The 15,616-nt window shown below is 37.3% G+C and overlaps 3 protein-coding genes across 4 annotated transcripts; 1 reads left to right on the forward strand and 2 right to left on the reverse strand.

Annotated features, from left to right (window-relative positions):
* Nucleotides 1-1,740: 1,740 nt before the first annotated feature.
* On the reverse strand, nucleotides 1,741-5,724 carry LOC135079858 (ionotropic receptor 75a-like). The gene is made up of 6 exons (XM_063974470.1): nucleotides 5,039-5,724; nucleotides 4,553-4,720; nucleotides 4,031-4,257; nucleotides 3,482-3,693; nucleotides 2,883-3,154; nucleotides 1,741-2,020 (listed from the first exon to the last, which is right to left on the reverse strand). Exons 1-6 carry the CDS (start codon nucleotides 5,722-5,724, stop codon nucleotides 1,786-1,788), a joined length of 1,800 nt encoding a protein of 599 aa, XP_063830540.1. The 3' UTR covers nucleotides 1,741-1,785.
* Nucleotides 5,725-5,750: 26 nt separating this feature from the next.
* LOC135079856 (lanC-like protein 3) lies at nucleotides 5,751-7,338 on the reverse strand. The gene has a single exon (XM_063974469.1). The coding sequence runs from the start codon at nucleotides 7,219-7,221 to the stop codon at nucleotides 5,929-5,931; it is 1,293 nt and encodes a 430-aa protein (XP_063830539.1). The 5' UTR covers nucleotides 7,222-7,338; the 3' UTR covers nucleotides 5,751-5,928.
* A 397-nt stretch (nucleotides 7,339-7,735) lies between these two features.
* LOC135079643 (leucine-rich repeat-containing protein 49) lies at nucleotides 7,736-12,559 on the forward strand. 2 transcript variants are annotated; one of them, XM_063974266.1, is made up of 12 exons: nucleotides 7,736-7,923; nucleotides 8,135-8,307; nucleotides 8,383-8,514; nucleotides 8,679-8,888; nucleotides 8,973-9,251; nucleotides 9,338-9,491; nucleotides 9,567-9,706; nucleotides 9,836-10,782; nucleotides 10,869-11,043; nucleotides 11,124-11,322; nucleotides 11,403-11,627; nucleotides 11,703-12,559. In XM_063974266.1, the coding sequence occupies exons 1-12, from the start codon at nucleotides 7,897-7,899 to the stop codon at nucleotides 11,904-11,906; spliced, it is 2,865 nt and encodes a 954-aa protein (XP_063830336.1). In that variant the 5' UTR covers nucleotides 7,736-7,896; the 3' UTR covers nucleotides 11,907-12,559. The 2 variants fall into 2 exon arrangements, with proteins under 2 accessions (XP_063830336.1, XP_063830335.1); XM_063974265.1 differs by having other exon boundaries at nucleotides 7,737-7,923; nucleotides 11,700-12,559.
* Nucleotides 12,560-15,616: the final 3,057 nt, after the last annotated feature.

The following is a 15,616-nucleotide window of genomic DNA, read 5'->3' on the forward strand; positions in this document are numbered from 1 at the left end:
TAAATGTGTGCATAAAACTCGTTTGAGATTAATCAATACTACAAAAAAAACATTAATAAATATGTGCAATTCGCTGATGATGAAGATAAGTTCAAAAGTAAAGATAAAATTAAGCCAAGTTCCTAACAATTCAATTCAGCAATAGCAAAGTTACTTCGGCATACAAATCCAGGGCGCACCAAAATAAGTTGTAATGAACAATTACTATGGAACGTAAACAAAATTAAATACCTATAGTTCTCGCGCGATTGAATGCAGATTTTTTGGAACATTTTGCTTCTAGCGCTCCGCATTCAACTCTCGCGCGGAGTAAGACTGAAAATACACCCGACACTGATCTGCTTGTGTTGCGATTCTATAAAAATAGCATGCACTAATATACCTGTGATGAAACTAAGCCTTTTGTCAAATGAACGTTAATATCAATTAACTAGTACAGTAGTTAGTTACCTACACATTATACTTGACCGGGATATTGTTATTTGCATAAGATATTTACTTAACGCAAACTGGAACCAGAATAACGTAGTTAGTAGTAGTTATATGAAAATAATAGATTTGCTTTTATTTATATAAACATTTAGTAAACAACATTGCCAAGTCGAGTTGTACAAGTCAGTCGCTACTAGTGGTACAGTGAGGAACATAAGAACTAACTGTAATTAATGATTTTGGGGTGAGGTCTTCGCGTGTTTCTCACTGTACAAGCATATTTATATGTACGAGCTATTTGAATTGAAGTTATTGATCATTATTTTTGATCTTTGTAATTTTTCACGATCCGCAAGAGATTGTAACAATAATGCGAGGAGTTATGTACCCAATTAAATATCTGATGAAAGATATATTCATTGTTTTATTCATATTACAACACTGCACACTAATCATTAGATTACATTACTAGAAGTAGTCTACTACAAGCACACACGTGTTTTGGAACTTGAATAATAGGTGTACCTACATCTCGTGAAAACTCATAATTTAAATTGCTCTGTCCAATACATTGCCACCATAATTTGAACCTTATTATTAGTGAATAATAAGTGTCTAATCTTTTTCACCTAAGATGATTCGTATGACGTTTCGAGTTTGAAAGTTATAGAGATGTCACATAACTAAACCATAGCGATTTATCTATCGATTTTTTTCTAAGAGATAGTAAAACCTACTTTTAGATAAATATTTTGTATAGGTGTTATTTAACAAAAAACATGTTTTTTTTAATTACAAATATTATTGTAACAATTTTTTATTGATAATATTCAAATTCCATGGACTTAGTGTTCAAAAAAACGATTCCTAAAAAGTACTGGTTCTATTTCTTTAAATTAAAAACTATTATTAAAGTCAAAAATCGAAAAATATAGTTTATTTTTGTGATGTTTTTAATAACTAAGTATTCACTGCAATCGATTAATGAACCGCGGAAATAATCGATTTTGTTATACAACAAATACCCCAGCACTAAACCTATTCCGTTTCACACATTGCGTACATTATGTAAAAAATACTATTACATCCTATTTAATTAAAATATAATCAATAGACTCAGATTTGACTGTATATTTCAAGACAAGGTAGTTATTTTTTTTTATTATATTGGTAATAAAATACAAATATTTTTCAAAAATATTCTGCATAATGTAGTATGCGTAATATGGATAACCTTGAAGTGTCATACGGATCATCTTAGGTGAAAAATACTATAGTGAATATTAAAGTCGAAAAAATAATAACAAAATTAACAAACAATAATAATATGTTATGCGCGCTAAAAGGGTTAACCTAATGTGTAAACGCTATGCGTTTCTTCATCTCGCATCTATGCAACACTATCTCGGCGAACAAAACCAAGATGGCGGCGACGTTTCCCGCCACTAGCGCGAGGAGAGCCGTTGAGAACTCCACAATGGAGACGGAAAACACGCTGCTGTCGGGCGTATGCACGCAGGAAGGCTTCGGTTCGTCCCACACGCTTTGGAGCCGGTCCATCAGGCCTGCTTCGTAGATCTTGCGGATTCTAAAATAAAGGTTAGTGAATGTTGTAGAAATCGGGGCTTATTCCACTATTCCCCGTTAACGTTAAATTGGAACTTATAATGTTACATTACGTTCAAAATAAAATCCTAATATAACGGGGATTAATGAACTTTTTTCAAAGTTTTTAACAAAAAGTTCACTATTCCCCGTTGACGGGGATTGTCAACGGGGAATAGTGAAATAAGCCGAAATCGGGAATCGCATTTTATATTTACCTACACATGCTTTAATTTTTCTTCTTCGGGATCAATGTAACTTTATAAAAAGTTATTGTATAATTTATATTCTAAGTTACATACTAAGAAAATTATTATAAGTGCGGTCGGTAGCACATCGGACTATACGTGTTTGTTGCAAAGTCACCAGTACTACGTCGAAATAAGTTTTGTCTCGATGTGGCATCGTCTGTACAATTTAATATTGCATGCTCAATATGAGCAATCTGTTGTAACGAATTTTATGCCTTAACAACTGCAAACTGTACACAGAAAAAGCAATAAATACATTCTATTCTATTCTAATGTGTGAAGGCAGATAATTTTACATGGAGAAGGATTGATGCCTTCATAGGGTAAGGTCGTTTACAACCCGGTCGAGTTAACTTGTACGGGCGGGACGAAGGCGGAGGTGTTCGGGTGGAGTGCTAGGGAGTCGCATTCCAGCGAGATGCGCAGTTAGCTCGATCGGGTTGTATGTTATCATAAGGCGGTTGCTGATACTACGCGTATCTTAAAGAATGTCGGAGATGAACTTATAATCTAAGAAACACTTTCTGCTGGATGAACACCACTAAATTCGTTATGATCCTGCGAAAACGATTCTCCTGTTCAACATAATCTTACCCGTAAGTGAAATGTTCCTTATAAGGCGACGCCTTCCTAACGACCATGCCCATTTTCTGCGGAGGGTACAATAACACCTCATGAGCCTCACAGATCTCCCTCTCCGTGAAGGTTTTTCTCATGATCCTGTACGCCACCACGCTATCAACGTGGAACGCGAAGCCTCCTTGCTTCACCAGGCTCATGCCGTATTCGGGCGAGTAAAAGTTGTACTGGTGCTTCGGAGCGATCTTCTTGTGGTACATTCTTAGGGCTACTGGATCCGTCGTACGCTAAAAAAATATTTTGAAATAGTGAGGCATACGATGATTTTTACTTGGTTAGCAATAGCTGAATTAAAGTCCAAACATGTGAATTTGATGGTATTCTTAGCCAGTTCATCTGGATTGGACTCTAGTCATTTTCAACAGACTGCAAAAAGGAGGTTCTCAGTTTGATATGGCCGTTTTCCGCAATTATCTCGCGTTTGGTTGAACCAATTTTGATGCGATTTTCATTAAAGTCTATCAATCTGATTTCATTTTTCCAGCCATCACTGCTCCTTAACTACCTACCTAGTTCATTTCTGAATAATGTACCTAACTAATAATAAAAAGCACCTTAAAGTAATCCTTAGTATACAGAACGTTTTCGGCGCCAGCCTTCAAGTTGCTCTGCAATAAATCCTCAAGCGTCCTGATGTTCTTAGGCGGCTCCCGAAGCAGCGTGGACACCACTGTCGCGTTGTAGTACTGGTACAACGTCACGGCGTACACAAACGTTACGATCACCACTATCTTCACCGATGTAGAACTTCTGTTTACTGTCATCCCTTGTAACAAAGACAATTTTATTGCAAAAATTCATGTTACCCTACTATAACTTTTAGAGCAAGTGTGATTGTGTTCTCCAGTCGATGAAGCACGATGTCGTGCGCTGCGTGCCCAAACAACTGCACGCAGGAAGATTTGATGAATGCTACTGGCAATGCCACTCTTGTAGCAGAGTTTTGGGCTGCCACTGTGCGTTTGTTGTCGACACAAGAAGATAATGTATCTAAAATGCCAGCCATTAAAGTCATTCTACTTGTTTGCCTGGGTGATATCAAAACTATGATTCTATAAGGCAATTTAGGTTTTAAAAGTACCCATTAATAGCGTTCAAATTACCTTGTTGGCAAATAGCACTCCATGCAAAAAGCAAAGCCAAACTGAATGATGAGTCCGTGCTTTTTTCGTGGGACTGCGTTACTTTCGTCTTCAGCATCAGACATAGGATGACCCCAGAGAATATGAGCATCGCCAGTATGCAGTACCAGACTTTGGCCGTAAGAGGGCGCGTGTAGATCGTGTAGTAACCGCCAGGGTGCTTCGGGTGGCGGAGGATGAAGCATTGTCTAAGAATAAGTAAAAAAAATTTCATAAAAACCGACGGCGCTTTATTATGTAGAGTCAAGCTAATAAGGGATCAGGAGCTGTGAAAAAGATGTTTAGCGACACAACATACGATGATCTCTGGGGTACTAGGTACGGTAGGTAGGTACCTACATTACCTAGTCTGAATTACTAAACACAAAAAAGTCTATTGATTATCCTCCCCACCACTTTTGGTGGAATCTGGGTTTAAGTTTAATCACGGAGAAGTCCATTTACTGATAATACTTGTAGGTACTTCATGATGATAAATGATACCTAGATTGCCAAGTCTCCGCGATGTAATCGATCAGCTCTGCCCGGTCGGCTCTGAAGAACAGCGGGGATCCCCCAAAGTCTGCGTGCTGTCTCTGCAGCGAGCCGACCACGCCGTCGAACGAGCCGTTACGCATGTAGCCCCAGGAGTTGGTGCGTTGCAGCTCATAGCTAAAAAAGTATTTAGAGGCTTACTTCTTTCGATAGTCATATAAAACTACCGTTTTCTATCTAACTCGGGTGCTGACAAGAGCAAATTTATGTTATGTAAGGAAACGTTCCTGACACTGTAGACTTAGCCTAGGCGCAGACCATTGATTTTTAATCGGCCGGTTGTTGGACCCGATTTTAATTAAACTAACTATCGAAAAATAGATGGTCTGCGCCTAGGTTTAACGATTACGAAATCGGAATTTGTCATCACGTTAAGTAGTTTAAAAAAGATCGTGAATAAGGTATATAGGTATAATAATGTGATACCAGCTTTACCTCATATTGTACATATCGCGAATGTAATTCAACAATGCCACGAACTTCAACTTGTGGAGTGAATCCACTTGAAACACTTGGTGCTTGCTGAGATACTCTTCAAAAGTTTGATGCACAACTTTGTCGGTGACGACCACCGGACACCGCATCTTTAAGCCCTGCAGATCCCTTCTAGAAGAAGTAGCTATATGCAGGGTAGTATCCCAATATCCCACATTGCGTATCGAAATCACGCCACTCGAATAATTTGTATGAAACACTTCATACAGCATAAAAATACCATTAGTTTTTAGAGCCACAGTTACATCAGAATCGATCTCAATGGGGCAATTGGACAATGATCTTGCAGTAGATAGAAGATCTTCAGTGATAATTAACCATATGAATTCATTTCTAAACATGCTGTTGTCAAAATTGTTCAGAGCCTGCTCCCAGTTACTGCATGAAGCATCAAGTATGACCCCAGTTTTATGATATGACCTTTGCATCATATTTTGGTCTGTAGAATTCAAACTCCAGTATGAAGCATGAATATTATTGTCATTCAATATTTTGTGGTGAAAAATACTTTTTTGGCCATCACAATTTATATTGACCACATTTTGGATTTCTTTTAACTTCAGTAAATCAATTACTAGCGATATTTCAGCTATTGAGATGAAATTCAAAAGGTAGTTTATATCCATGGTGCTTACAAATGAAAATGATATGGTAGAGACTAGAAAGTAATTTATTTCAACACAAATGACAACAAAATTGCATGAGTAACAAGCTATTACTGTCAACAGTCCATTTCAAATAGATGCAGGTAAACAGCTATAATCAAATTACAGTTCAGAATGAATAATGTTTTACCAAGAAAAGTAACAACAGCAATCAGGGATGAAATATTAATAAGTGGAAAATACATCTTGAAAAGGAAACTCAGCTTTATCTGGCACAAGAAGGTCAGCCAAAAAACAGACTGTTCCTGCAGTGCCTTCATATAGACTCTCAGGATTATCAGGAAGCCTGGCATCCCTTAGAAACTCATCAGTAGACATGAAATCAGCAAACTTCTTGGCTCTGTGCAAGTACTTCTCATCACCAGTCAACCTGTAGAGAAGTAAAAACACATATCCATTCCCTGCCACTCCATGGCAAATGCCTGGTCCTTTACGTAGCAGACCTTTACGCCAGACTATTTCTCCAGCTCTCAAGCAAACATTGTAATATCTCTGGTCTTTTAAAACTAGATAAGCTTTGGCCATGAGGTAGATGGTTCCTGGGGCTCCATGACACCAATGAACCAGCTTGTGGTCACTCAAACCCACCTCTTCCATACAACATGGCCAGTTCCCTTCATCAGTCTGCAGGGAAGCTATGAAGTCTACTGTGGTCCTGATGTCTTTAGCTGCTGACTTGTTAAAATCCAAATATCCAGGGACAGATAACAGCATTTGTAGAATGAAACTAACTCCATGTGCAGCTCCAATGTATTCTGTGTTGTAATAATGGTACATGAGTGGACAAGGGCTTTTGTGCTTGGTGGAGTACTCCCTGCCACATGCGACCATCACGTCACAGATTTTGTACAGCTCGTCATTTGTGAATACCGGCGTTTGTAACTCGCGAGAGATCCACAAAGCACCAGCCAAGTATCCCGCGCGCCCGACGAAAAATTCGTCACCACCACACTTCAAGAACTTTGGATTGAGAAACTGGCTGTAAAGGGACTTGTACATCTTCAGCATTTCTTGGTACTGCTCATCACCGGATTCCTTCAGCACAACTGTGGCCAAGGCATACGTGCCCGCGTCGCCGAGTAGGAAAGACGTTTTATCGCCCGCAGATGTCTCTAACGCGGGCTTCACATACTCCATAGCCTTTTCTAGGTATCCTCGCTTGTTCTCTGAGAGCAGTGGATTTTTAGACAAATAGTGAAACATAAAACCGACGCCGGTGACTCCGACGTAGAGGCCTCCGTCGACATTCTTACGCGTCGGCTGCAATCGTTTGGTTATGTTCTTTACATGCTCCGTGATCTGAGCGTTGACGTCGTCTTTGCTGATCGCAAGCTCAGCACCCGGCTGATAATCTTCAAATGGGTTTTGGAAAAACCTTACCATTTTGAGACCAAAAGGACTTACACTTGACAGTAACTTTCTAAAAGAACTCAAAGAAAACACTTTGCGCAGGTTCATTTAGCAATAACCATTTCAATCCGCAATTAATTCTACTTCTATCAATTTTCTAGAAATCAAATGATCAAAATGTTGATGCTGTTTTGTTTTTGTTTTTTCTTCTTTGACTTTGACACATGTCATGATGACTGATCCAAGAAAATGACTTTTTTACTTTTAAAGAAACATGTTTGCCAACCACACAACTTTAACTCAGTGCGGTCAAAAATTAAATTTTTTGATTAAATCTAAATAAAACAAAACACTTAAAACTTGAAAATAAATTAACGGGTACAAAAAAGAAAAACCCAGTGGTAATATTTAGTTACATATGTGTATGAAAATCCATTCGACTATAAGAGTAATAACAGCAGCAAAAGAAATGCATAATAAATTTTATCTTACATAAAAAACTTTAGTCTAAATAGAATATTATTAATATTCTTTCTATTAAAATACCTCATCGTTCTAGATATTACAATTCTCAGCCTACATAATCATTGTTTTCTTGGAGTTATTTTAACAAAGAGCCTAAATAAGTCAACGTCAGTAGACGATTGATTTGTAACTTAGCAACCAGTTGACACTGTTAAAATGGACCAAAACTGCCTTTTGTACGAATTTATTTTCATAAAATAAAATTCAAGTGGGGCCAATTAGATAAACTTTAGAACTAGTTTAATTGCTTTAAAGCTAATGCCTATCACATACAACCGTGGTAACGTGAGTATAGATTTTTCGTAACATAAACTAAGGCAATGCTATGCATGTTGTAGGTATTGCTGTAGTGTAGGTAGGTATTGTGCATATAAAGTTTGATATGTTACATTTTTTGGTTTCTTTAATGTAAAAATACGATACGAATACAACATGCGATATGAATCGAAAGTTTGACGTGATATGTGAGAAATCAATAACACACAGAATGTTTCAGGTCAGGAAAACAGCATTTCGTGCTAGGGGTCGATCGGCGCAATCCCTCGATATTGGTGGGCCGCGGGTGGACGCAGGCGCGGGTGGGGATGGCCGTTTGTTTTTGCAAATACGGCCAGCATTCGCGGACCCTCGAGCAGCGTTCGCGCAACGCTCTAATTCAACATTATCAGGGTTTGTGCTCAAAATAAATAAACAAAATGTTTGCGTGTTGGATTTACCTACTTTAATTAATAATTTTTACCACAGAAATGATTTTTTACCAAAAGAAGATGGCAAAGACGACGCAATTAATTTACAAGCTGTGGGAGAAGGAAAAGTACAGCTTTCAAGAACTGCACAGGAAAAGGATCGATTACCAGATAGGATAACTTTGGATAGGTAAGATTTTTAATTCGACTCTATGACTTCTCAATATTCGTTTAAACTTTAAAATAAGTAATTAAAATTTGTGGATTGACGTTTAACCAATTATTAAATCATTATTTGTCTGGTTCCAAATGAACAAAGGTATTTATAGAGTAATAATCGATTCTTCGTTTCAGGAGGGGACTATCATCTATTCCCCATATAGTTGGAGAGCCTGGTCTAAGATTATTGTCACTACAACATAACTTAATCAATAGCCTTACAGGTCTGTCACCTTTAGATTTAGGGAAACTGGTATTCCTAGATGTGTATGACAATCAAATAGATAAAATAACATGTTTAGAAAGACTTTTTAGTTTAAGAGTGCTTCTTATGGGCAAAAACAGGTAATGTAGTCTCTAAAATTTTATTGTTGGTACGAAAGTACTTGCTTACGAAAAAGTTCTTCATCAGATTTATGTTTATTTCAGAATCAAAAGAATAGAAGGACTTTCAAACCTGATAAAGTTAGAAGTTCTGGATTTACACGGAAATAGAATAACTAAAGTTAGTGGCTTATCTAATCTAAGTGAACTAAAAGTACTTAATTTAGCTGGGAATCAAATAAGATGTATTGGACAAACTGACCTTCAAGGGTTAGTGTCATTGAGAGAACTGAACTTGAAAAGAAATCGTTTGAAGAAAATGCTTGGATTTCAACACACACCAAAGTTGCAAAAACTTTACTTGGGTAACAATGACTTGCAAAGGTGAGTTTTAATTTCAGGATAATAAGACATTTATTTCGAGGCAGTTAGAAATAAAATTAATAATACATGTTTTATTACTATTGCAGTGTAGAAGATGTTTCATCTTTAGCTGAAGCTACTTCATTGATCGATATAGCTTTGGATGGAAATCCAGTTGCATTGGGAGGAGACATTACACCGTTTCTAGTATCTTATCTTCCAAACCTGTTAACGCTAACAGGCATGCACGTAACAGATCAAGTATGGATTTTAACATCAGTGTATCAGCTATTTTATCTGTCTGTATGAGAATTTAAGCACGTTTTTATCTCACAGGTTCGAAGAGCCGCAATGGCTTGGCGAAGTAATAAAGAAGCTGCTCATGCAGCTTACTGTGCTCTAGGCGGGACGGCACAGCAAGCAGCACGACGTGATCAAATCATACATAATGCACGGACTAACTGGGAGTTACTCAGGTGCTAACTTGAACCGCATTAACCATTTTTTAAAGATACAAAACCATGTTTTATAACTTATAACGCATTTTATACAATAAAATAGACACACCGCGTAGGCTTCCTAAAGTTAATTTCATATAATTTCAGGTCGGAAAACAAATGTTTTTCTACTGCGAGTCAAACTAAAAATGTAGATGCGGAAAAAGAATTTGAATTAGACTCATCTTCAGCAGTTGTCACTCCAAGTGAAATACAAACTGTTGAGACTTCAAATCTTCCCGATGTTGTTATTTCACTACAACACGTAGACGCTGAGGATTCAGACTTTAAAAATAGTAACAGTGACACTAACATCAAAATAAACAACGAGAACGTGGCAAAAGTATCGCAAACAAGAAAACTACAGCGAAGTTCTACAGCAAAACCTTCAGAAAGACGTGTTAACTTTTCAGAAAGAAGCGCCTCTCAAGACACAGATGCTTCACATTCAACTTCTACGAGTAGTGATTTGCGTTTACCACCGATTCTTTTACCTATAATATCGTCATTAGAAAACGTAAAACTATCCGATGGCACTGAACCAATATTAAAACGATGGGAAAGTATTTCTAGTGTAGATCCAATAGTTGACTCTTCATTTAGTTCATTACCATCGTCATCTAGTGACAGTGAAGAAGAAACAAGAAAAAGGCAAATAAGACGCATGCCAACAGCTTTGAGACGTCGTGATTTTAGCACTATGCGTTCAAAATCAGTTTGTGATCCTGAAAGCCGAAGGATAAAAAACAAAAACTTTGATAATAGTGAGAATGCTAGCAATATTTCTAGCAGCACAAACGTGGGTTCAGTCGCTACACCATCCACATCGGGCAGTGAACAAAATAGTAAAATATTAAGAAGAGAAGGTTCTATTAATAGTAGAAATGGTAGTAGGAATATAAGAAGTGCAACAATATCCAGGAGAAATGAAAGAGCTTCATCAGCCAATCGGGCTTCAACAGCAAGAGCAAAACCTGGAAAAAGTCTAGCTAGTTTCAAATCATCTGAACCAGTTCCAAAGCCTATTTTGCCTTTGTCTAAAGACAGAGAACAAGGTTTGTTTGCAGCAAATACTTTTTGCGTATTTGCAATCATAATATAATTCAGTACTTTCTAAAAAGATTTTTTTTTTCTTTTTCAGGAGTTGATTATCTAGTTGAAGTTTGTGATGGTGTGGTCAGTGCATGGGGAGCCGGTGCAGTTAGGCGTCTTTCTAGAGACTGGGACTGGGAAAGAGCTCGGACAGTTTCTCGTGCTGCTTTTCATTATGTACACTTCAACGCCGTAGCACAATCTTTGCCTGAACTTAAAACAAAGTGAGTACCTACTTATGATTTTTAAACTTCGGCAGTTCGCCCTATAAAATCACTAAAAATATACCATGAATTTTTTACAGGTTTCCGAATGTAACTCATATATCCGTGAGAGCAACTGGTCTTCAGTGGCTTGGCCAATTACATGCTTTAGCAGAGTTACGTGGCTTAACTGGTTTGTCAGTTATGTCTGAAGGCAACCCAATACATACAAAGATTTGGCGAGAATATGCTGTGTACCGACTAGCACATTGGGGCCTAAAAGAAATTAACGATGAACCGGTAACCTGCACTTCTTTGTATAATTATTTGATAAGTAATATTATTTAAAACTAGTTTTGATTATGAATTACTTTTATAAGGTAACTGATGAAGATATAAAAGCTGCAAACCAAACATATGGCGGTCTTAGCGATATAGTGCTACGAGCTTTACCAGATGCACCATTGCAACCACTTTTATCACGATTGGGGAGAAGCGGAAACAGTTCTGTTAGTGCTAAAGCATGGTTAAGAGCAGCAGATCCGGCTTTGAGAGATGTAATAGCAAAAGAAGCTCTTCAATACAAGAAAGGGAATGTGTCTCAGGTAATGATTGTTTGCTTTCAATTTTTTATTTTATTTTAAGTAAAAGTAATATTTAATATCCATTGTTCCTAGCAGGAAGATATGAGTTGGAGAGTACGTGGTCGCGGACAATTATCACATGCTATAGAACTAGCTTGCGGAGCTGCGCAACGGTTGCGAACTCTTGAACTTCAATGGCCTACAATGCTTATAGAAATGATAGAAGATATACTACGAGATTTCTCCGATATGGAAAGCCACGTGAAAGAACAAATGCGTATGCTTATGGATACTTTATAAAATATGTTCTGGTTTAAGGTAATTTATTGGTAAAAATTCAAGTAGTTACATACATAACCAACTGAGTACCTACACGTTTACTTTATTCAAAAACATTGAAATGTCCAATCCTGCTTGAAATATTATTTTTTTAAGTTTAATCTGATAAAATCACAATAATACTTAATATCTGAATTCATTTTTGTGTAATATTATTATCTATTACTGACTGACCCAGTTTCGAGTTGAAGAGTAAGCAAAATGTAATAATAGAATCGAATGACTGACGAAACATGACTTTTTAAAAACCTTTATAAATACCGCCAAAGTTTTCATTATAGTGGTAATAATGTTAACCTACAAGCAAACAATAAAAATGACTTCATTACAATCAAAAAGTATCGAATTATCCAATGCACACTATATTTATCAGTTTTTATTTATTTATAGGATAAATATTTATTGAATTTGTAGTCTTTGTGGACTGAGATTTTATATTTGCTCAAAAATAGGGATAGTTAGCAAAATATTGTATATCAGTAATTTAGTAGCTATGAATAATTTAGTCAATTTTGATAGATGCATACGGCGATATGTAATTTTAAGCCACTTTTAGAGTTATAGACACGACTGCCTTGCGTGTGCCTGTGTAGAAATAAAGAGATTTTATGAAACATGCCTTTTATTTTCGTACCCGCAAGGTATGCGTAGTACTTAGGAGTAGGCTTAGATTAATTAATAAAACCTAGATGGATAGTCTTCATACAAACGCTTCGTCAAGAGTGAGGCAAAAATCTAATGTCATTAGTGTCAATTTTGTTGGGGAGTGTAGACAGAGACAGTGAAGGCGATTTTCCCGAAAGTAGGGAAATTTTTAATACGTTTTTAATTATTTTATAATTAACAAAAACAAAACGCATCATGTACTTACTTATTTATTGAATTCAAAGTACCTACCTAATAACAATAAGATAAATCGACTTAAAAGTCTCGATTTCATAAAAAAGGAAGCGTATTTGTACGGCGAACAATTGGGAAATAAATTTTCTTGTTACTGGTATCATTCCCGTATTTAATTTTTGAAAGCCAAATTGAAGCAAAATACGCGTCGAATTGTAGTACCTACCACAGAATAATAATAAGTACTACGTACAGAAGTTTTACTTCGCGAAGGTATTTAAAAAAATGTATGCTCAATGTCATTAACAATATGGTGTAATTTAGCCTGTCTCAAGAGTCAAGCACCATTTTGTTGACAAACGTCAGTGATCGGCAGTATCGGCACTGCGCCGCACTATAGGGCTGACTTCGGTAAAATGATGTGACGTGAGGTGCCAAACTACGGAAAATGGCGGAGGAAATACATGATTTAGAATGAATTATCATAAATAATATTAACTACTTATTTACCTCTCAGTGTCTTGAGGCAACTTAAAAAAGTACATTCTGTGTTTTTATTATTATTTAGGCAGTTAAATAATGCACAATATTTAGTACACCATTTTCTTTATTTTCTTCCATCATACACATGAATACGCGTGCGTGAGTCAATGTTCGCTCGTATGTGAGTGTGTGAGGCCTTGTCGAATAGTATCCTGTAGGTGGGCCATCGTGCGTGTTTTGTTTTCGATGTAAACTCGCGGAGATGAACAGGCCTGTACCTACTTACTTATGAAATGTAACACTGGTCACTTTCTTTCGTTTTTCTTATGTATTTTAGACACCCTTTCACAGCACAAACCGTTTTAATTAATTAAAATTCGTCGGACGTGTTTACCAATTTTTCACTTTGACAGTTCATGTGACGTTTACGGGTAAGCCGTGCCGGCTGCCGGCTCCCTAAAAACTGCCTCACCTTTCGTGCACTGACTATCTATCTAGGTTTTATTAATCTAAGGGAGTAGGTAATAAATCGTTAACTTAACTACAAAGACTGATATCAAGAACATTCACCGTGGTCGTAAAGTAAGTAGCGCACACCGATTTTAAAAAATTTTTTTTTTTCACCATTGCTACTGACGCAGAAACAACAATAAATGACAATTATTATTATAGGTTTAAATTTCATTTTGTCGAAACTGAATTTCATTATCACCCGTAACGTTATTAATTTATCAGTAAAATGTTTATGAGATGTATTATTCGGCATGTGACGATGCACAGCATCTGGTGAGAGATGCGTCTACTTCCGGTGTAGTTTTTTACCATTTTTACCTTAAATGACGTCATTTCCGCAATTATTTAATAGGAATTGATTTGACTTACTTCCGTTTGCCGCCATTTTAGTCACCTGGGGGCGAGCTTGCTCGGAGTTCTTCATAGCGTCTTTAACTTCCAAACTAGCAACATCGTAAGCAGAAACTCTGCTCAGATTTTTACTGAAATAGTTTATTTCTCAACGTTCTTATACTAAGTTTAAAATTAAAAAGTGCAATTGACCGCGCGTGTGTGACCGCGAACGACATGTACGTGATGGTGGTTGGCGCCAAAGGGGACGAGTGTCTTCCGGACGACGAGCAGGTAGGTGGACCCAGAGCGTCGGATACCGGAGAAACTCGGACCCCGGCGAGATTCAAAACGGATGAAACGAGGTACGTGGGATTCTGATAGCTTTAACACTCTTTTCGATCAAATGAGCATTCTCGCGAATCTCTATATTGTATAAATAGATTGAATAACGTACCCACAACCATCTTATACAACTTTAACGGCGGCCCCGTCAGCCCCAATCGCAAACATTACCAATCAAAATACGTTGTTAGCATCACCACAATCGAACGATAACTCTTTCTGGTACGAGTTTCTTAATAAATACCCATTTAAAAAGGCTCATTGTGCTCATAAAATAAAGCACCTACAAATGCTTTACCACATCAACAAAGCACTTTAAACTACAACTATTAGTAGACTGGGTGGCCACCCCCAACACTGAGCCAGCTTACAGCTTGAATTATTAAATTCTAATGTTTTTTGCAAATCATGAAGCTTAATAAGTATGAAAAAATGTGCTAAGTGCATCGAACATGTATACTTCTATTTTGCAACAACATATAAATTGTAATGTGACATGCAATAAACGTTTTTGAATTTGAATTTGAACATGTCACGAGCGTATCCTGACTAAAATTCCTAATAAGCATTGTGCGAGGAGCACCCTCCCAGTGCTGGATTTTTGTTCGGCAAAATCACCCTGTGCTCGTACTGGTGATATCTAAAAAATAATCCGACCTTGGTTCTCTAGCCGGTCACTTCAAGCAAAATCAAAACATAATAATATCTTTATTTGCTTAGACTGATTAAATTAGTTCTTACAAATCGTCAAATACTAATAAAACAAAAAGTCAAGGATTCCAAATCAGTCCCTTCAGGTCCCCTTGACGACCAATAAGTCAAATGACCATCCACTCAGCAAATTCTATGGAAGCTGCCTTTGAGCGTACCTATCTTGGGCATTGGCAGGCGTCATCATTCTGCGGAGGTCAACCTTTTACCTGACAATGGTTCCAGGGATGCGTCGGCCATTCACCTCCAAGCCGGTGCTTGCCCCTGCAACGCCGTGCTTTATTCAGCGTCTTAACACTCTTGACTGTCTAGCGCTGACCAAATAAGAATAGCAAAGTCAAGTGACTTTCCACTCAGCAAACTCTACGGAGGCTGCCTTTGAGCGTATCTTAGGCAGTGGTAGGCGTCATCAGACTGCGGAGGTCAACCTGTTACCTGACAATGGTTCC

Source organism: Ostrinia nubilalis, chromosome 17, assembly GCF_963855985.1.
Source record: "Ostrinia nubilalis chromosome 17, ilOstNubi1.1, whole genome shotgun sequence".
NCBI lineage: Eukaryota > Metazoa > Arthropoda > Insecta > Lepidoptera > Crambidae > Ostrinia > Ostrinia nubilalis.